The 20,737-nt window shown below is 47.2% G+C and overlaps 1 protein-coding gene across 1 annotated transcript in view; it reads right to left on the minus strand.

The window, feature by feature from the left end:
- RYR1 (ryanodine receptor 1) overlaps positions 1 to 20,737 on the minus strand; it is a 117,250-nt gene that overhangs the window by 87,525 nt on the left and 8,988 nt on the right. The window contains 16 exon segments of the mRNA XM_081334968.1: positions 457 to 590; positions 1,575 to 1,693; positions 2,444 to 2,539; positions 3,204 to 3,339; positions 4,232 to 4,418; positions 4,519 to 4,640; positions 5,617 to 5,781; positions 6,303 to 6,459; positions 6,838 to 6,912; positions 7,519 to 7,615; positions 7,828 to 7,921; positions 8,640 to 8,752; positions 10,374 to 10,452; positions 12,137 to 12,211; positions 17,564 to 17,668; positions 18,463 to 18,582. Of these exon segments, the coding sequence (XP_081191094.1) occupies positions 457 to 590; positions 1,575 to 1,693; positions 2,444 to 2,539; positions 3,204 to 3,339; positions 4,232 to 4,418; positions 4,519 to 4,640; positions 5,617 to 5,781; positions 6,303 to 6,459; positions 6,838 to 6,912; positions 7,519 to 7,615; positions 7,828 to 7,921; positions 8,640 to 8,752; positions 10,374 to 10,452; positions 12,137 to 12,211; positions 17,564 to 17,668; positions 18,463 to 18,582 (1,874 nt within the window).

Consider the following 20,737-nt stretch of genomic DNA (forward strand, 5'->3'; position numbering starts at 1 on the left):
GGGGGGAAACGTGACCCTGGATGGGTCTCCAAAAAGCCAAGCAGCATTTAGTCATTGATTTCATTCATTGCCTTGTCTCCCCTACAAGGTGACTCTGGGAGCTTACATATCCTAAAAGCAGGTGAAAAATAGAAAGTTAAAAGCTCTGCTGGTTGGCCTGGGGTCCAGATTGGGGGGGGGGCGGGGTGCCATCCCGGAGGTGGATACTACCCATGCCTTCCTAAAAATAAGACCAGGTCTTATATTAATTTTTGTTCTAAAATACGCATTAGGGCTTATTTTCCAGTCAGGGCTTATATTTGGGCTTATATAATACAGTAGATTAAAGACAAGTTTCCACCTCAGCTCCACTGTATACCCCCCAGTCTATCCTTGATGTGTCTTTCTCCTCTTTGACTCCGGCCCAATCCCTGGAGACCCCCAGCAGAGGGACATCAAAGATGACAAAGCAGCAACCTGGTGACGTGGTTGATCAGCTTTGTTTGCAACAGCAAATCTCTCCCTGGCAGCAAGTTTTCAGTGATCAGGTTTTGATTGGAGCGGACGGCCACACCGTTGCAAACACACAGAGAGCAGAGAACATCCAGCACCTGCAAAGGGAAGGAGGGAGGAGTCACAGTTAGGTTGGGTTCAGTTGGGATGGGATGGTTTGGGATGATGGTTTGGGTTGGGTTGGGTTGGTTGGGATGGATTGGGTTGGGTTGGGATGAGTTGGGATGGGATGATGGGTTGGGTTGGGATGGGTTGGGATGGGATGATGGGGTGGGGTGGGGTGGGTTGGGATGGGTTGGGATGGGATGATGGGTTGGGTTGGGATGGGATGATGAGTTGGGTTGGGTTGGGATGGGATGGGATGATCCAGCACCTGCAAAGGGAAGGAGGGAGGAGTCACAGTTAGGTTGGGTTCAGTTGGGATGGGATGGTTTGGGATGATGGTTTGGGTTGGGTTGGGTTGGTTGGGATGGATTGGGTTGGGCTGGGATGAGTTGGGATGGGATGATGGGTTGGGTTGGGATGGGTTGGGATGGAATGATGGGGTGGGGTGGGTTGAGATGGGATGGGATGATGGGTTGGGTTGGGATGGGATGATGGGTTGGGTTGGGTTGGGATGGGATGGGTTGGGATGGGATGATGGGTTGGGTTGGGATGGGGTGGGGTGGGATGAATAGAGTGGAATAAGAATAGAAATATAGGAATAGGAATAGGAATAGGAATAGGAATAGGAATAGGAATAGGAATAGAGAAGAGAAGAGAAGAGAAGAGAAGAGAAGAGAAGAGAAGAGAAGAGAAGAGAAGAGAAGAGAAGAGGGTTCCTAGTCCTCATTAAACATCCTAACCCTAGTCCTTGCCTCAGGATTCCATGAACTTTGGCCATTAGAGTCCCAGAAAGGCCCTAGGAAAAAAATAGGGTCCTAAATGAGGCATGAGAATGAATTTCATCCTCATGATACGCTGAGAAGGAAAGCAACTACTCTATAGAGCAGAATTTAAGGCAGGGGCGAGCAACTATGCAACTTGACACTCTGTGGACTTCAGCTCCCAGAATTCCTGAGCCAGCCATGATCGGGACCCACCTTGTGGTTGCGTCCATGTTTGTCCAGGAGGGAGATGATGGACTTGATGTGGTTTTCCTGTATGATATTCAGGACTTCCGGGCTTTCAATGAGGACACAATATAACACCTCCAAAATGCCTGAAGAATATGATTAAGGAGAAGAATGCGATGAAGGAGCCTCTTTTCACCCTCTCCTCAGTAACAAACCCTGCCCTGCAGTCTCATATTTAATTAAGACTGATTAGTTCTTCTCTGGGCTTAAAACGGCTGCAAACTGCATTGTGCAAATCCAGAAAAATCACTAAACCAGGTGGAATTGAGGTGGTTCTTGACTTACAACCACAACCAACCCGAAAATTTCCACTGCTAGGCAAAACAGCTGTTAAGTCAATTTTGACCCATTTTTACGACCTTTCCTGCCACGGTTGCTAAGTGAATCACTCAGCTGTTAAGTGAGTAACACGGCTGTTAAATGAATCTGGCTTCTTCCCCATTGACTCTGCTTGTCAGAAGGTTGCAAAAGGGGATCACGTGGCCCCGGGGACGCTGCAACCGTCATAAATATGAGCCAGCACCTGAATTTCGATCGCGTGACCACAGGGATGATGCAACGGTCGTTAAGTGTGAGAAATGGCCACAAGTCATTTTTTTCCATGTGGCTGCAACTTCAAACGATCACTAAACGAATCGTTTTAAGTCGAGGATGGCCTGTAACCAGAGCAGGCACTGGATATGAAAGCAACTCCTTATCCTGACAAGGTGGTCCGTTGTCCAGGAACAGCAGACCTAGTGGTTTCAGGGAGACTCTGAAGCAGCCCAGCCCCCTTAACTGCCTGGGGGTGGTGGGTTAGGAAGCCCCCAAAACTTGTGATTTCCCCCTCAGCTCACCAGAGGACGCCTCCAGTCGGTCCAGTTTGCTGACCAGCCAGTCCAGGTTGTTGGAAAAAAGGGCACAGTTGGAACGGTTCCCACGGATGAGCGAGGCTGCAAGGTAGGAAGGCAAGATGGTGGTTATGCCCTTGGTTCATCTCCACGACAGCGTTAAGTCATTTGCCTGTCAGTTAGCTTGTCCTCTGAAGGACCTGCACGGCGTTTCTCCACCTTGGCAACTGGACAATGTATGGATTTCAACTCCCAGAATTCCCCAGTCATTGTAAAGTAGAGCGGAATTTATTGTCCCACCAGCACTGATGTTGTAACCTAGTTGGGTCATGCAATGTCTACAAGTAAATCTCCAAGCTCAGGGAACACCAAGGATCCCCCAATAATCCTCCACTACCACCTCCTCCTCCTCCTCCTCCTCCTCCCAACAAACCACACACTTTTCTAGCACTGATGATGTTACTACTTGGGTCATGAAACGTCTGCAAGCAAACCACCATGGACTCCATGAAACTGGTCTGCTTTCTGCACCCACAACCACCTATTTTTTTTTCTAGGCTAGGCACACAGCAGTCCCCCCTCTGTGGATCCCACAAAGCTGATATCAGAGGTGTGCTTTGTAAAAGTAGCAAGTAAACCACAAGTAATTTGCAGGGCCGTGCTCTCTGCCCTGAGATTCCGACAAACTCAAGAGACAGCATTTGTGTTCAAAACACGGTTGCTGGTCACCCAAATGTACCAGGATCGTCTCCTCGACTCAACCCACCTAACAGTTCATACAGCAAATTCACAATCTCTTTCCAAGACTCGGCCGCGTCCTCTCCAGCGAACTCAGCAAAGTGGGCAGCTGTGCTGTACATGTTGAGGCGGTCGATGCAGTTCAGAACGAGGGTGATCATGCCCTGCAAAAGAGCAGATCCCCTTAAGGCCAAATGCTGCCCCCCCCCCCCCGACTCACCTGTCTTAACTTCATGTCTGAACAGCAGCAGAGTGCCTGACACGATAGGACAAGCAACTATACTCAACTATACTCTTATTTGTTTTAAGCAATAAGAGCCACATCCTGGCTGTGTTTGTAGACTTTAACTTATATCCAGACATCCCCAGGAGAAGAAACAGACCTTGGGATGCTGGTAGATAAGCCACGAAAAAAATCAATCAATCAATCAGTCAGTCAGTCAGCCAGCCAGTCAGAATACAGCTAGAAGGGACCTTGGAGGTCTTCTAGTCCAACCCCCTACTCAAGCAGGAGACCCTAGACCAGGGATAGGCCACCTTGGCTCTTTTATGACTCCTGGACTTCAACTCCCAGAATTCCTGAGCCAGTATGGCTCAGCTTGGAAACCTCTCCCTTTCCCCTCAGCATGGCTGGCTCAGGAATTCTGGGAGTTGAAGTCCAGGAGTCATAAAAGAGCCAAGGTGGCCTATCCCTGCCCTAGACCATTCCAGACAGATGGCTGTCCAGTCTCTTCTTTAAAGCCTCCGGTGATGAAACACCTGCAACTTCTGGAGGCAAGTTGTTCCACTGGTTAATTGTCCTCCCTGTTAGGAAGTTTCCCTTTAATTCCAGGTAGCTTCTCTCCTTGATAAGATTCCATCCGTTGCTTCTTGTTTTGCCTTCTGGTTCTTTGGAGGTTGACCCCCCCAAAATTTGGAAGACTGCTATCATGTCCACCCCACCCGTGCCCTTCTTTTCTCTCGACCAGCCACACCCAGTTCCTGCATCCTATAGAGTGGCCCACAGGATGCCTAACCTGCTTTCTAGTCGCCCTGAATTGAGTACGACTCGCTCACCTCCTCCTGGAAGAGGTTCTGCCTGTTCTTTAGGGAGCGGAGTTTGGTCTGCTTCTCTTCGTGCCGGAGTTCTTCCTCGGGGTGCTGGAAGTAGTTGATCAGATCCTGCAAGCTGAGGATCATCCCTTCAATGGGAAGAGTCGCCGGAGTGCTCGACTTGGCCTTCCCGATCAGGGTGTCCAGCCCTCTAGAGGACGGAGAAAGCAGAAGTCAAGAGAAACTTGACAACAGCTCCCAAGCAGCTAGTTCCTGGTGATCCCGAAGAAAAGGACCCGGACGAGGCTTACTTGATGAACTGGTTATAAAGCCCAGAAGTGCTGTAGATCATCCGGGCGGCTTGGGACTGCTCACGTTGGCAGCGGGTGAGCGAGAGGGCATCGTCCATGTGGCCCTCCTGGTGCAAGATGGCCTGTGGATGGGAAGAGAGGCCTTAGGGAAAGCTCAGAGACTCCTAAGCCTAGAAAGAACCTTGGAGGTAGCCCACTCCCTGCTCCTTCAGCTCCATGAACGATGCACAACCATGACCTGGCAATCTAGCACTGGACTCTGATCCAGGAGCATCTGGGCCATTGTTGCAAAAGGGTCAGCTGATTGGCAAGAGCCAATCTGATCGTATTTGGCCTCATAAAAGCTGCCAGCCAAAGCCAGCCAGGAGAATGCTCAGATATAGGCTGAGCCAGTCAAGATCAGCAATTCCCTGTATGGCTACTTGGGTAGGAGAGGAAAGTCCTTTTAAGGAAGGGCCTTAAATCCTGGGATGGGTCAGGATGATGGGTTGGGTTGGGTTGGGTTGGGTTGGGATGGAATGGGTTGGGTTGGGATGGGATAGGTTGGGATGATGGGTTGGGTTGGGATGGATGGGTTGGGTTGAGTTGGTTGGGATGGGGTGAATGGGTTGGGTTGGGATGGAATAGAGTGGAATAAGAATAGAAATATAGGAATTGGAATTGGAATTGGAATTGGAATTGGAATTGGAATTGGAATAGAATAGAATAGAATAGAATAGAATAGAATAGGGTTTCTAGTCCTCATTAAACATCCCAACCCTAGTCCTTGCCTCAGGATTCCATGAACTTTGGCCATTAGAGTCCCAGAAAGGCCCTAGGAAAAAATAGGATCCTAAATGAGGCATGAGAGTTTTACCGGTTGATTTAGAGCCCTGATGGGGGCGCTCTTTTGCTGGCGCCATTTGAAGGGTTAAGAAGACCACCTCACCCCCACCCACGCACCCCGCCGTCCATCCCGGGATCCTAATTTTTATGCAACTCTTCCAAATTTTTGTTGTTTTTGTATTTATCTTTTGAGCGCTCGTACACCGCCCGGAGTCACCTTATTGGTGAGGTGGGTGGCATGGGAATTTAATAAATAAACAAGGCCAGACTTACCCTTCTCTTGACCAAACCCAGACGCATCGCCTTGGTGTCGGCCGCTGCATAGGTCACCCAGAGAGCACTGTCCACGTGTTGCACGAAGCACATGGACTCTCCGTATTTGATGTCCGGGGAGCCCATGCCTTCCACGTCTCGTTTTGGGGCCACGTCCACCTTTTCCTGAAAGAGAAAGAGGTGTCAGGCACGAAAGACCCGATTCACACGTGAAGATCCAATGAAACCGGATCATTGCTAAAAGGCCAATGCCTTTCCAGTGAAATCCCCTAAACTGTTCCAAACTTTGGAGCTATTTAAAACACAAATGCAGGGGGGGCTCCACCCACTCACTACAGGCCCCTGATGAAATTACCTAGTTGGGTAATGAGATGTCTGCAAGCAAACAACCCAGCTGAGAGAGCACCGAGCACTCCACTTCTGAAAAACTTAACATTCGAGTTTCTCAATCTGGGCAATTCCAGATGTGTGGACTCGAAAGTTCCAGAATTCTCTGCAGAGTGTGTGCTGCTTGAGGAATTCTGGGAGTTGGTCCACACCTCTGGAGGTCAGCATAGTAGAGAAATGTTGCTTTCCAGCATAGCCTTTGGGCCACTTTCAACCTCTCCAAGGGAAGCGTAGAAGTTCCCATTCTTTAGACGGCCCTTCTGGGCAGGATCAGCCCTTAACCTGAGGTGACCTCTCACCTTTGAGACGCGGAAGCAGAATGACGTTGCTTTGGTGTTGGCCTTCTCAGCATCCACCACAACCAGCCCTTTATCCTCAGTCAGGGCCAAGTAGCGCCCTGTTGTGACATGACGGACACGAAACGGTTGACCCCATTTCATGTGGCTACCACTCCAGCTGTAGGACAGAAGGAATCCCAGATTTAACCATAAGAAAGATGTTGTTCGGTTTGGTTTAGCTTGGGACGAAGATGGTTAGTTATCTCCCTGTTTATGGCTTAGCACGTCATGGTAGTCCCAGTGAAGATGGCTTCCAAAAATGGAAATATTATCTTCTAAAGGTAGTTGATCCCATAAGCCATGGATAAATCACGATTTAGTACAACATGGATACAGACCAGCCTGTTCCCTGTCAGATTTAATTTTCTGTTCTGCCCAAGCAAGCAAACGTCAGCTTGGCGTAAGAAGCTTCACAGAAGGCAATTTAGCGAAGAATGTTGAAAGGTCCAAGGCCAAGGAGAAGATGGAAGACGAAAGCATGGAAAAACCAGCCTACCTGATCCGCAGGGGCTCCAGGCGCCAGAGCGATCGGGCCTGCGAACAGACGGCTCCTCCTTCATAGTTCACCACCCTGCAGAAGAAAGATTTAAAAAGGAATGGGACTTAGTTACCAGATCCTTGAGTAGGAGTCTGTGTCCACTGCAGGCAATGTTTCCCAAGGGACTTGTTGGTTTATGGCAGGGGTCTCCAACCTTGGCAACTTGAAGACTGGTGGACTTCAACTCCCAGAATTCCTCAGTCAGCTCAATTCCACCCACAACTTCTGGAGGCAAGTCATTCCCTGATAGGTTTTTCTAAGCGTCCGGAATTTCTCCTTAGTTCTAGGTTGCTCCAACATGAGGGATTTTTAAGAAGAGATTGGACAACTATTTGTCTGAAATGGTACAGGGTTTCCAGCCTGAGCAGCGGGTTGGACTAGAACAGGGGTAGGCAACCTTGGCTCTTTTATGACTTGTGGGCTTCAACTCCCAGAATTCCTGAGCCAGCATGGCTCAGCTTGGAAACTCTCCCCTCAGCGTGGCTGGCTCAGGAATTCTGGGAGTTGAAGTCCATGAGTCATAAAAGAGCCAAGGTTGCCTACCCCTGGACTAAAAGATCTCCAAGGTCTCATTCAACTCTGTTATTCTGTCCTGTTAAGGTCTGTGTGTGCATCTCTGGATCTACTCAAGAGATCTACCTGCGCTGCTCTTCATTCTGGTCCGTGGTGGAGATGGTGAGGCATTCATCCATATGGCCATGGAAGAGGCGCATGACGTGGCCACCAGTCACACAGCCTTGGAGAGAAGAGACAGCAGAGTGAGGAAACAACCATCTCCAGATGCTGAGATGGCAACAGGGCAAGGCCCAAGGTCAACTCAGTTCCCATCCAGTGCACAGGTTCACCTCTGCAACGCATCGGCTACCCTTACCTAAAAACTCCCACGTGATCTGAAACCTTTGAAGGCCAAAGGAGTCCCACCCCATCCCGCAAAAAAATGCCACGCACCTTCCTCACAGCCAGAGCTGATGGGGTTCATGTTCCAAAGGGTTTGCATGAAGGAAGCATCGGCTTGAAGTTCTCCACTGGCGGTGGACAAGTGCTGGAGAAGACAAAGACCACCCGCCTCAATGGTCAGGCCAGGCCAAAAGGAAAGAGCAGCAGAAGAAATTGGTGCAAGAGGCGGAGATTTTGCCCAAGTGTTTGTCTCTCCGAGTAAGCAACCACAACATATGCTGAAGATGGTCTTTCACTGTGGTTAAGATGCTGACCTAGTCACCAGGAGATGGTGAGTTCTAGTTCCGCCTTAGACATGAAAACCGGCTGAGTGAGTTTGGGCCAATCACCAGGAGACGGTGAGTTCTAGTTCCGCCTTAGGCATGAAAGCCGGCTGGGTGAGTTTGGGCCAATCACTAGGAGACGGTGAATGCTAGTTCTGCCTTAGTCATGAAAGCCGACTGGGTGACTTTGGCCCAATCTCTGTCTCTCTTGGCCCAACCCATCTCAAAGGGTTGCTATTGTGAGGAAAACAAGAGTAGGAAGGAATATTAGCTATATTTGATATTTCCAGTTACTTCTAAAGTAACAAAGGTAATTAGAGATAAATGTAATAAATAAATACACAATCCCTTTTCTTGAGGCCTGTGTTTCTCAACCTGAGCAACTTTACCTCAGGTGGACCTTGACGCCTGGAATTCTGGGAGTTGAAGTCCACACATCTTAAAAGTTGCCAAGAAACACTGGCCTACAAGCTCTCATCCCCGACCCGAACACCTGCCTTGAAGGCACCACCACCACCCCTACCAAACTGGGACACGCACCAGATACCGCTCAGAGGAGACACTGACGAGGATGAGGTCGTCCCCAACGCGCACTTTCTCCCCTTCCGACCGTTGCTTTGAGGCAGGGTGGATGGTCCACCAACAGGCTTCCCCTGCGGACGAGAAGGAAGAATCGTGGACGGCTACCAAGATGGCGGCCAAGAATTCAAGCACAGTTCTCTGCCCAGCCATGCAGCAGCCCTTCCCCGGGTCACCCTACAATGATGGGCATTGTAGTCCAGCCTATCAGAAGAGAAACGGGATAGGCAACGCCCGGCGGTTTCGGAAGGCGAGGAGAAGAGGGCATCTATGTGATAGTCAATCATGCTCTGGCATCCCACACAGCTGATAACTCCTTGTCCAAAGGAGAAGGAAATTAGATCAAGCCAATTATGCAAATTATGCAAGGGGGGGGGAGAGGGCTTGCTAGGGAATGCAATTTATAGAATACGGAACTCATGCAGACCACAAAACTCTGCTTCTACTTCGCACCCGGTTTCAGTTACAGGTTGTCCTCAACTTACGACAACAGGGAGCAAAATTCCCATCGCTGAGCAAGGTGGTTGTTAAGTGAGCCGTGCCCAATTTGACTACCTGTTTTTTTGCCACGGTCGTTAAGCGAAACACCCAGTCGTTAAGAAAATCCAATTTTGCTTATCGGAAGCTGGCTGAGAAGGCCGCAAACGGCGGTCACAGCACCCGAGGATGCTGCAATGGTCGTAAGTGTGAAGACTGGCTGTAAGTCCCCGTTTTTTTCCAGTGCTGTCATAACCTTAAAAACTCACTAAACAAATAGTTGCAAGTCAAGGGCTATCTGTACCTGGGTAGTTTGCTAATGAGGATGATAAGAAAATGGGAACAAGAAACAACAAGGCATAAATTGTACACTGCCCAAAGCATAAATAGCGCATAAGAAGTATAAGCAAATGTAAATAAATAAAAAATGTAACCCAAAGTACACAGAATAATTGGAATAGTCCTATGTAGAGTCTGATACATAAATTCTCCCCATCCCTTTGAAGCATCCTATAGATCGGGGTCCCCAACCCCTGGTCCGTGGACCAGTGCCGGCCCACGGGATGCCAGCAACCAGTCCACACAAACAAGCAAAGCCCCATCTGCGAAATGCAGGCAGCACACAAAACCAGGCCCCCTCTGGTCCATGGAAAAACCTCTCTCCACGGAACCGGTGATCCCTGGTGGGGACCTCTGCCATAGATGCTGTAAGGGACCTCAAAGGTCATGTAGTCCAGGGGTACCCAACCTATGGGCCATGGCCCACTACTGGGGGCGTGTACTCACCCCCCCTTCACGCCTGGCTTTGCCATGAGCATTGCCTGTGCACTAGCATTGGTGTAAGCGTCACACGGGTGCTCATGGCCCTGTTTGCATCATGCGGGGACTTGCAGCCCCGCTCACGCATGTGCTTGCAGCCCCGTTTGTGTGTGCGCATGTGTACATAGAGCCACCTACCCCTCCCTTTCCCATCAGGCCGCCAATGCAGAAAACTTGGGAAACTCTGATCTAGTTCAACCCTCTCCATCCTGTAAGAAAACCAATTAAACCAGTGGCCCTCAACCTTTTGGGCACCAGGGACCAGTTCCGTGGAGAGAGGTTTTTCCATGGACTGGTTTGTGGAACTGGTGCTGGTCCATGGTACCAAGGGTTGGGGACCTCTGAATTAAACCATCAGGCCTCCAATTGTTCCCTTGAGGGCTCAGCCACACCACATACCTGAAGCATCTTCTTGAAGGCCCACGTCAAAAGCGAGTTTATCCGTCAAGGAACGCGATGTGGTCAAGCAGCTTAAATACTGAACATTGGGAAGGAGAAAAGTTCCAAATAAGCCAGGATTCCTAGCTTATCCCAAATACAGAATCAGTGCAAAAAAACAATCTAGACCCGGAATGTCAAATCTTAGCAACTTTAAGACTTGTGGACTTCAACTCCCAGAATTCCCCAGAATTGTGGGAGTTGAACTCCACAGGTCTTAAAGTTGCCGAAGTTAGACACCCTTGGTCTAGATCAGGGGTAGGCAACCTTGGCTCTTTTATGACTCATGGACTTCAACTCCCAGAATTCCTGAACCAGCCTGGCTCAGCTTGGAAACCTCTCCCTTTCCCCTCAGCATGGCTGGCTCAGGAATTCTGGGAGTTGAAGTCCACGAGTCATAAAAGAGCCAAAGTTGCCTACCCCTGGCCTAGACGATGTGACGACTGGCCACAGGTGTGGGGAGCTTGTTGCTGCAACATGTTTCAGACACAGAAATCTAGACTGAGATTGTTCTGGTAATATACAGCTGAGTTTAGACAGCCTTTAGATCAACCCTGGCCACTTTAAGATGAGTGGACTTCAACTCCCAGAATTCCCCAGGCAGCATGTTGAAATGTGCCTGTCTCAATTGGCAAGGTTGAGAAACACTATAGTAGGGTTTTGCGGTGGCGAACCTCTAACCAGGGTTCAAAAACAGGAGGGATGGAGCGTTATGTCTGTTTGCTGCCTTGAGTTGTTTATAAATTAATAAAGGTAGGATGAAAATAAATTTAAAAAGAGAGGATTTCTGCTTTTGACTTAATCAACATTAGCTGTTTATTCCTGGTCTGTGAACTTTGGTACTAAACATTCCCCCTTCAATGTCCCACTTCTGCTCCTCTTTGCATGACTGAAGCCTTCACTTATTCCCCATTATTCTGTTAAACGTCAAGCAAATTAGGCTGATGGGAATTCTAATTATTTTTTTTACTCCCAATTGATCTGGAATCTGGATCCAGGGTGTATTAAGATTTGGTCCTTCCAACATCATCTCTGCGGTCTTCCTGAACCACTGTCGCCTTTGAAAACCCGAAAGATAATTGGAAAAGAGTCAGATCAGACGCTGAGGAAGAAGCCACCACTTAGAGGCAGAAGCTTCTGAGAAGATAGGTTAGGCCTGATCCAGGGAGTTAATGCTAAGGTGTTGATTGCAACGTCAGCCAGCAATCAATTCATTCTGGGCTATCAAATCAAAGTGGTAGCAACGGGACATCTCAAGCAAGTAATTCCACCAACGCGAATACCTGCTTGGCCGACTTGCTGGGGTAGTGAACCTACCCCGTAGCTATGGCTCTCCTAGGAACATTGACACAGAAGGCAAGGAACAGATGACCTCAGATGACCTCAGCTTCTTTACTTAGAACTTCAACGTGGCCTCCAGAATATCTCCCAGCCTTTTCAAACCTTGACGTTTACTTGGCCGAGAACGACATCCCAACTCCCAAGCCTTCCTTCGAGATTCCTTGCAATTTCTACTCCCCTTAGTAGAGAACAGATGACTCAGCGTTTGAAAATAAACCTGCTTGGCTTTGACCCAAAAAAAGGTCCTGGGTGCCACTGTGTGCCAGCGCCACTCAGTTGGGCCAAATGTAGAGTCACCTTGCCCTGTGTTGAAGCTCCCCCCCCAACCCTCCCCTGTCCCCATGTCTGAATCCGCAGCTTCCTTAAATTCCATTCCCTCTTACCATGCCGCTGTGGGAATGCCGGAGAAGAATAGCGTGTCCATAAAGGAGAGTCCGGTGTCCACCACCTTGTGAGGACTGGAGGATGACAAGGCAAAAGATAAATCCAAATCACTCAGGGCATTTGACAGCCTTACCTGTGGAAGGTTCAACCTGAGCTCACTCAGATCCATGCACCATTCCCACAACAATCATTGCCAGTTTTTGGCTTTTTGCATTTATGGACAAGATTCTACACCTTGTGGTTAACGAAACATTCAGAGGTGGGATTGAAACCTACTAACCGAAAGGCAAGAAGGCAACAATCTCTTAGTCAAGCTTGATCCTTGATTAGTTCATGGAGGTTCATGTTGTTCTCTTGGCAATAATATAGTTTTCCATTGGGGTTTGTTTGTTTTTTTGAGATCTTGCTGATCTCCCGTCCAAGTTACTAACCAGAACTGACCCCGCTTAGCTTTCTAAGATCAGCCAAGATTGAACAGATAGTGTGACTGCTTCAACTCAACATGTTAATTTTCACAATGAGCCACATGTGAAACTGGGACCATCGCAAAGGGCCGAACCAAGAGGGCCACCACTGCCCTGGGCAGGATAGGGACAGCCAAAACGCCGGATGTGGCCCACAGGCCGTAGAGCGCCCGGGTCTATGTTACGGTGTAGTAAAGAGCGCAATGACTTATATTTGACTCAGGCAGACCTACTGCACTTCTCAGGAGCCTGGAAAACAGATGTTACCCATGTAATGCCAAAGCTCAGTTAAAGCTCAAATGTCTACTGAGATTCTCAGTCATCCAGGTCATAGTTGTAACGAAAGTGGTTTTTATTTTTGCAAGACAACTGAACTGGTTTTTGTTTGGAGGAGGAGGGGGGAGGGGGAAGAAGAAGAAGAAGGAGAAGGAGAAGGAGAAGAAGAAGAAGAAGAAGAAGAAGAAGAAGAAGAAGAAGAAGAAGAAGAAGAAGAAGAAGAAGAAGAAGAAGAAGAAGAAGAAGAAGATGATGTTGTTGTTGTTGTTGTTGTTGTTTTGTTTCCTATCCTGGAAGCTTCATCAGTTTCATCCTATCCCGATGAAGCTTCCAGGATAGAAAGCGAAAGATCTTTTTCTTCTTCCTCAAAAAATCAGTCCAGTTGCCTTTGCAAAAATAAAAGCCACTTTTGATTCTGTTAAAGCATAAGTCGGAATTTTCTCCTAAGGCTAAAATAGATTTCCTCTTAGGGAATAGGAATAAAGGTTGCCATCTCCATTAATTCATAGTAAACTGCTCTTAACATATTGCTTGGGGAGATTTCCAGGATGTCCCAATCTCGCCTCCTTTAGCACGTGCCTCAAAATCTGGTCCCCACCACCCTGGGGAGAGGTCAACTCCTGAATCTCATATCTCAAGGTGCATATAGTGAGTGACATACTCAAAGGGTGGATATGTTTGAGCCACGCCTGCACAGATGTGACCAGATCCTGACTCACTGCAGAAAATGCCAATCATCATCGGAAGCTCCAAAGCATGCTCAGGAACTTCTAATTATGTAATGTATTCTTGCAGCCATAAAACTCACATCACATGAGCATGGACCCAACTGCTATGTAACCATCATAGTAGGCAATTAGGTCCAGATTACTGGAATAGATTAGAGCTTTAAGAGCAGAGCATCTGCAGTTCATACAAGCCTGAAATTGTTACTGCAGAATTCAAATTATTGTAGGACACTGGATTTTAACATTTTCTTCCTTGGGATCAAATTATCCAGAATAGGGCAGGATCCATATCCTCCTAGCTTAGCTACCTTGCAAAATTGCTCCTCCTTCTAACAGCTCCATCTGGGTCCCCCACCCCACCCCACCCCAATTTTATCCCAATAAAACAGCAAGAGAACCGGTGTGCCCATTTGGCAGGTTCAACCTGGGTTGCTTATCAACTAGGATTTCATGGATGTCCTTCCCCAAAACGTGAACAGGGTTGAGGGGTGTGATCAGAGCCAAGCTGGCTACATTCCGGGGTCCTCATCATTCCCCTCTGAAAGGCTTTATGAACCTTTTCTGGACCTCAACGTAAAGTTGCTTCTGGATTCAAGGTTTTGGTGATAGAGTTTCCACGATTTCCAGGATAGAGAGTTTCCACAAGGAGCAGCAACTCTCCCTCCCAAACCTCCTTTATCAAGTACCATGTTTGTTTTGTCCCACTCCCTTCTTCACCCAACCAGAGCAGTAGAGGATTCTCCAGAAGGAAAGAGGGGTTCACAGATAGGAACCATGCAGTGAAGTGAGAAGGGACACAGGGAGAAATCTGGGAAACCACAACCATCGGTGAAAAACTCCAACAGGAAGGAAGATGGGTTGAAAACGTGGAAGGGAGGGAGGAGCAGGAGGAGGAGGCACGAAGGAGGGAGATAAAAGATTACTGGAGGGAGAGGACAAGGGGATCCCACCTGGTTTGCCACAAGGAACACCCACAAAGGACCCATCGCTAAGAACTGTGGGGATGGCAAGCCCCCTCCCTCCCCCAACTTCATAAACTGCGGTATTGCTCTATATTTCCATAGGAGTTCACAACTGCTCCAAAGCTTCGATTCACAGAGGAGAACTGGCCTGTGATCAGAATGGGACAGTTTGTGAGAAGGCGACACAACCAAACACAAAACAAAACCAGGCCCACTCCAGATCCTGCTGTCATTGCGAGAATGCTGGCTCAGTTCTGGGAGATGTAACTCAATATATCAGAGTGGTAGCTGATGGCTAGCATAACTTAGAAGAAAGGCACCTTAATTAAGTATTTGGGGGGTCCTGCGTGGAAGATCAGGTCCACATCAGAAGGTCCAATTCAACTGATTTACTATTGCTAATCCTGCCTATGCAAAGGGAATCTTCTCAACTAATGGTTAGCACCTGCTTGGAATTAAATTAAGGGTCTGTAGAAGATTACCAGGCTGAACCCAAGGGTGAGATCAACCACGACATTAGTCTGGAATCCCTACACCCCTAAAAGAGACCCGAGTCCAGCCCCCCCCCCCACTTGAAGTCTGTTGATTCTTCTCTGGCGCCAATTTGCATTGACCGTTAAAGATGAGGTTCTTATATATAGGTTGCAGGGAATAAATCCTCAGGGTTTATATAAACTATCCTGGTTCCTGGTTTCTTGATAGGGTCAATGGAATTCAAGGGAGATTGGAGTTACTTGACTGCATAAGGATTCTAGGCTGATCTCTCTTTTAACTCTGCCTCCAGCTCTGCCACTCTTTCTCCTACACCCTAGGAGTAGAACTTTTGTATGGAGTTGGGGATAGAGAGTTTTAAGAGGCCATGGGCCTGTCTTACCATTTGCAGGTCCTTAGTATGCTCAGTTCACCCTTCAAGGCATCTCAACGCTCTTTCCCAAATGGGCCCTTGACCCCTGACGTAGCGTGAACAGTCTGGAATGTCTTTCAAACCAAGTTGCATCCACTCTAGGTCAACGTCCCCACCCCTCCCCCCACGGCAAATCAACTATCTTCTTGAAACCTGTCACTTGTCTATTCTGGGTTCAATTTGAGGAGGTGGGAACCCCGAGAAGGGAAACGGGAACTGGGAGGCACACACCAAATCAGGGTAGGGAGAGGGTGGGGGGCGAAGAGGTTTAGAAGGAAAGGCATGAGGAGATGGGATCACGGCAGCGGCTGAATGACCTACCCACTTGTCCAAGTCAACACCCTAGAGGGTCAGTCGGCAGATTTGAGAAGCCAAAGAAAAGAAGAGGAAGACAAGATGAACCATTGAGGATTTACTCAGACCAAGGGCCAACAAGCATCGCGGGGAGACCTGCGGCTTTGCTGGATGTCTCACTTCACCCCTTAAAAGGACCCCCGCCTCCCATTCATTCACCATTCAAGACGTCCGTTGGGTTCTCCCCACTGGGAGAAAGCTGAGAACAGACCCAGGACGTGCTCAGCCTCAAGCGAGGACCATGGGATCAAAACCAGGAAGTGACAGCCCTCAGCAAATCTCGGGTTTTTCGTCATTTGCAGTTTTAGAGAGGAAATACTTTTGCATTCACCCAACTATCTGAGAATCAAACAGCGTCTCTTCTTTCAAATACAGCTCTGGGAAAAGCTTTATGTCTTGCTTGTAGCTGTCCAGGACTAGGCATCACTAAGAAATCAATAACTTTACTTCCACACTAAAGCCCTTTAGGTGAATATTATTTCCCACAACTAACCAGATGCAACTAAATTTGAGATTGTGTACAGAATTCCTTACTGGGTAGACTCCCAAGTAAGGATAAGACTCCCGCTGATATTTCTACAGTGCAATATTTATTCATACGTACCAAACCACCTTGTAATGTTAATTAAAATGTTCCTCTGGCATTTTTTTTTTTTTTTGGAGAACTAATCACTGCTTAATTTTTTTTAATCCCACGGTGAGCTTTCGCAGTTTTATTTTACAGAGAAATGGTGCTGTTTTGATAACCAAAAACATAAAAAGCGAAAGCAATGAAGGCTGAAAGACATTCTTCGCCTGGCCCCAAAGTTGACTGAGTAAAGGGGCAGTTTACTGTTAATCATCAGGCAGACTTCAAAATAAATAAATAAATAAAAAATAAAAAAATAAACAGAAGGGACCTATTAATTCAAGGCACAAAAGGCTCAAAATGGCAGTATTGCAACTGACTTTTTATTCAGGTAACCCTCAGGTTAACAATAGTTTGTTGGGTGACCCTTCAAAGTTACAACGGCACTGGAAAAAAGGGACTTATGCCGATTTTCATGACTTAGGACCGTTGCGGCCTCCCCGTGATCACGTGATCCAAATTTGGATGCTTGGCAACTGACTCGTATTTATGACGCTCGCAGTGCCCTAGGGCAGGGGTAGGCAACCTCGGCTCTTTTATGACTCATGGACTTCAACTCCCAGAATTCCTGAGCCAGCTCAGGAATTCTGGGAGTTGAAGTCCATGAGTCATAAAAGAGCCGAGGTTGCCTACCCCTGCCCTAGGGGGTCCCGTGATCCCCTTTGGGGACTTTCTGCCAAGCAAAGTCAAGGTAGAAGTCAGCTTCACTTAGCAGCCGGGTTACTAACTTATCAGCTGCAGTGATTTGCTTAAGAACAAGAGGCCAGAAAGGTCGTAAAAGGGAGCCAAAGTCACTTAACACACGTCTCACTTTAACGACAGAAATTTTGGGCTCAATTGTCCTCGCAAGCTTATGAGAAAGGTAGAGCTGGCACTCCTGGGTGTGCTTCTTATCCGGACTACCTCACAAGGCTGGCACGTATACATAGCTTTTGTGCCGGACACACGAAAGAGAGGCTCATTTGCTCCCCCTAGTAAGATACTTGTAGCTCTCTTGAACAAACAGACGTACATTCTCATCCATGGTCAGATCTCGGGGGGGAGGGGGACACCACGAGCTCGCCTTCTAACTTACTGCCCACAAAGGAAAGAAATGTTTCTCTTTCTTACCTCCACACCGGCTTCCACGGTATTGGCCAGCATTTCCTGCAAGGCTCGTACGGACAAGGATTGTTCCAAAATGAAGCAACATATTGCCAGATCTGGGGGGACTTTCTGCGTGGGGATAGAAAACCAGGATTTGTCTCCATTGACAGAGTTTTACAACCGTTACGCCACCTTTTAAGGTACACCATAAAACTTTGCAAGCAGGTCAAAAGTCTGAGACGTGATTCCCGTTTGGTTTAGCGGGCAAGGTCCCGGGTTAGAAAGCAAGAGACCACGAGTTCTAGTCCCGCCTTAGCCATGAAAGCCGACTGGGTGACTTTGGGCCAATCACCAGGAGACTCTTGAGTTCTAGTTCTGCCTTAGGCATGAAAGCCGGCTGGGGTGTCTTTGAGCCGGTCCCTCCTCCTGAGCCCAACCGACCTCCCAGGTTTGTCGTTGTGAGGATAACAGGAATAGGAAGGACTGCGACAAATGTTCACTGCCTTGAGTTACTTACAAAATCATAAAGCAGGTTAAAAATCTAATAGATCTAATAAATGATAAATCTGGTCAATCCATCCATGGAAGGAAAGCCAAGTTCTCCAGATGGATAGACTTCCCTACCTAATTCCCAGCAGGAAAAGCCAATCGAGCAGGTGGCCGCAGGTCACGGAGAATGGCCTAAGCCAGGGGTAGGCAACCTCGGCTCTTTTATGACTCGTGGACTTCAACTCCCAGAATTCCTGAGTCAGCCACGCTGAGGGGAAAGGGATAGGTTTCCAAGCTGAGTCATGCTGGCTCAGGAATTCTGGGAGTTGAAGTCCATGAGTCATAAAAGAGCCAAGGTTGCCTACCCCTGGCCTAAGCTGTTGTTCAGGCCCCTTTGCAAGTCACCCACCTGGGTCACCTGCCTTACTACACACCTGAGCGTTAGAGGTAGGTTCCAGGAAACAGAGCCGATTTCCAAAGCCTTCGGCAGCCAGACATAACTTCATCTGTTCGTTGAAGACTACGGTGGAACACTGAAGGACAACCTCATCGTCCTGAGGGAGGAAAAATTGTTCAGAATGATAGATGTTCAAGGTAAGTTCTTTTTTCAACAAATTTTATTATTTAAAATATTTAGAAACTTTGGACATGGCGTTATTGGTCTAACATACCTTCTCGTCTTACATCATTTTGTGTGTGTTATATACATTTTACATACGTATAAACATATCATTTATATACAATTGTGTGCAAGGCAAATTCTATTGGAAATCCAAACCAGACTGTTTCTCTCCGATAGCGTTTCCCCAGGGCTGGCTGGGGAATTCTGCATGTTGAAGTCTACCCATCTTAAAAGTTGCTAAGATTGAGAAACAATGCTCCCACCCGTACATGGTGTGGTCAACTTATTATGGTTGTCTTTCTTCTCCCCTCCCCTGTCTAAAACATATTGTTAGACCAAATCACGAGGACTAGCAACCTGAATGCTCAAATTACCCTGAGATAGATTTTTTTTTAAGTTTATTATTTCAAAGGTGTGGTCATAAATCAAAATGCTATTTTTCTGGGACACGCTCTGATATGGTTTATTTTATTTATTGGTTTTATTTATTTATTTGTAAGGCTGCCCAAGGGTGAAAAAAATATGACTCTGGACGGTGTGCAGTATAAAAAACAAGCGATGAATAAAAAAATTCAAAAACTCCACCCGGTAACAATATGCATTCATTCCTTTCTGGTTCTTTTCTAAAAATGTGTGCCGAAGCCATCAAACAGCAGAATCCAACGGTAAAGCATTTATTTGCGGATAATTTCTGTCCTAGGAAAAGTTGTCCCATCACAAAAGTGAATGAAAACCTTTGTGTCAGTTGACTTTTTGTTGTAGGAGCTGGCTCGGTTCAGTGGTCTCTATACCTAGGATTCCCTGTGTAAACTGTGAATCATAGTTTAGCTCTAAGTATCCTTCACGTACACATAGGTTACAAGAAGGTGGCTGTAGCTACCGTGCCTGAAAGACAGACTTCTGGTTCAAATTTCAGCACATAAATGAGTTGGGAGAAGACATTTCAACAAAGGGAAAACACAAATAATAATAATAATAATAATAATAATAATAATAATAATAATAATAATAATAATAATAATAATAATAATAATAATAATAATAATCCGACAAGCACTTGCTACACAACACCCCAGACTTAACCGTTGTTGACAAACAAGATAAAATAATCAGGATAGTGAACAATGGCAATGCCTGGAGACAGCAGAAGAGAAGAGAAAGAACTGGAGGAGATAACAACATACAAAGAAAAGAGAAAGTAATCAAGGAGAGAAACCAACTTAGAACTAAGGAAACATTTTATTTTTTTAATTCCATTTATATCCCGCCCTTCTCCGAAGACTCAGGGCGGCTTACAAGCTTAGCAGTAGCCTTCATTCTATGTATAAGCCTGCTTATTAGGGCTTTCACACACACCCCCAAGCGGCATTATTACAAAGTCAGCTTAATTGCCCCCAACAATCTGGGTCCTCATTTTACCTACCTGTGAAGGATGGAAGGCTGAGTCAACCTTGAGCCTGGTGGGACTCAAACCTGCACTAATGGCAGGCAGCTGGGGTTACTTAAGGAGGCATTAGCTGTATGCTCCACCAAGGCAGTGAGAACAATAAATCAGTGGAACAACTTGCCTCCAGAAGTTATGAGCGCTCCAACACTGGAACTTTTAAAGACGAGATTGGACAGCCATTTGTCTGAAATGGGATAGGGTTTCCTGCCTGAGCAGGGGGTTGGACTAGATGACCTCCAAGGTCCCTCCCAACTCTGTTATTCTGTTTTGTTATTCTGTCATTCAATAGATCGACTGTGGCAACAGAAAGCAAATGTAGTACCAATAGCTGTCGTGGGTGCAGTCCCAAAACACATGGAGCATCACTTGAACCCCATCGGCATTGACCAAGTCAGTCAATTGCAAAAGGCAGCTTTAACTTGGAACAGCTTACATCCTGTGGGATCTTCAAGACCACCAAACAATATCTGCCTCTCCCAGGTCCTTGGGAAGGACTCAATCCAGTCGAAACACCTGGCTGACACCGTAATTTATGAAACTTGTATGTCAGCAGACTCCAAATTACTCTGGGCAACTCACAACAGTCCAACGAAGAAGTTACAGTAAAATCCAAAAAGGTGAAAAAGGAAGATAAATTGAT

Source organism: Vipera berus (genome assembly GCF_964194415.1).
Source record: "Vipera berus genome assembly, chromosome: 9".
Classification (NCBI taxonomy): Eukaryota; Metazoa; Chordata; class Lepidosauria; order Squamata; family Viperidae; genus Vipera; species Vipera berus.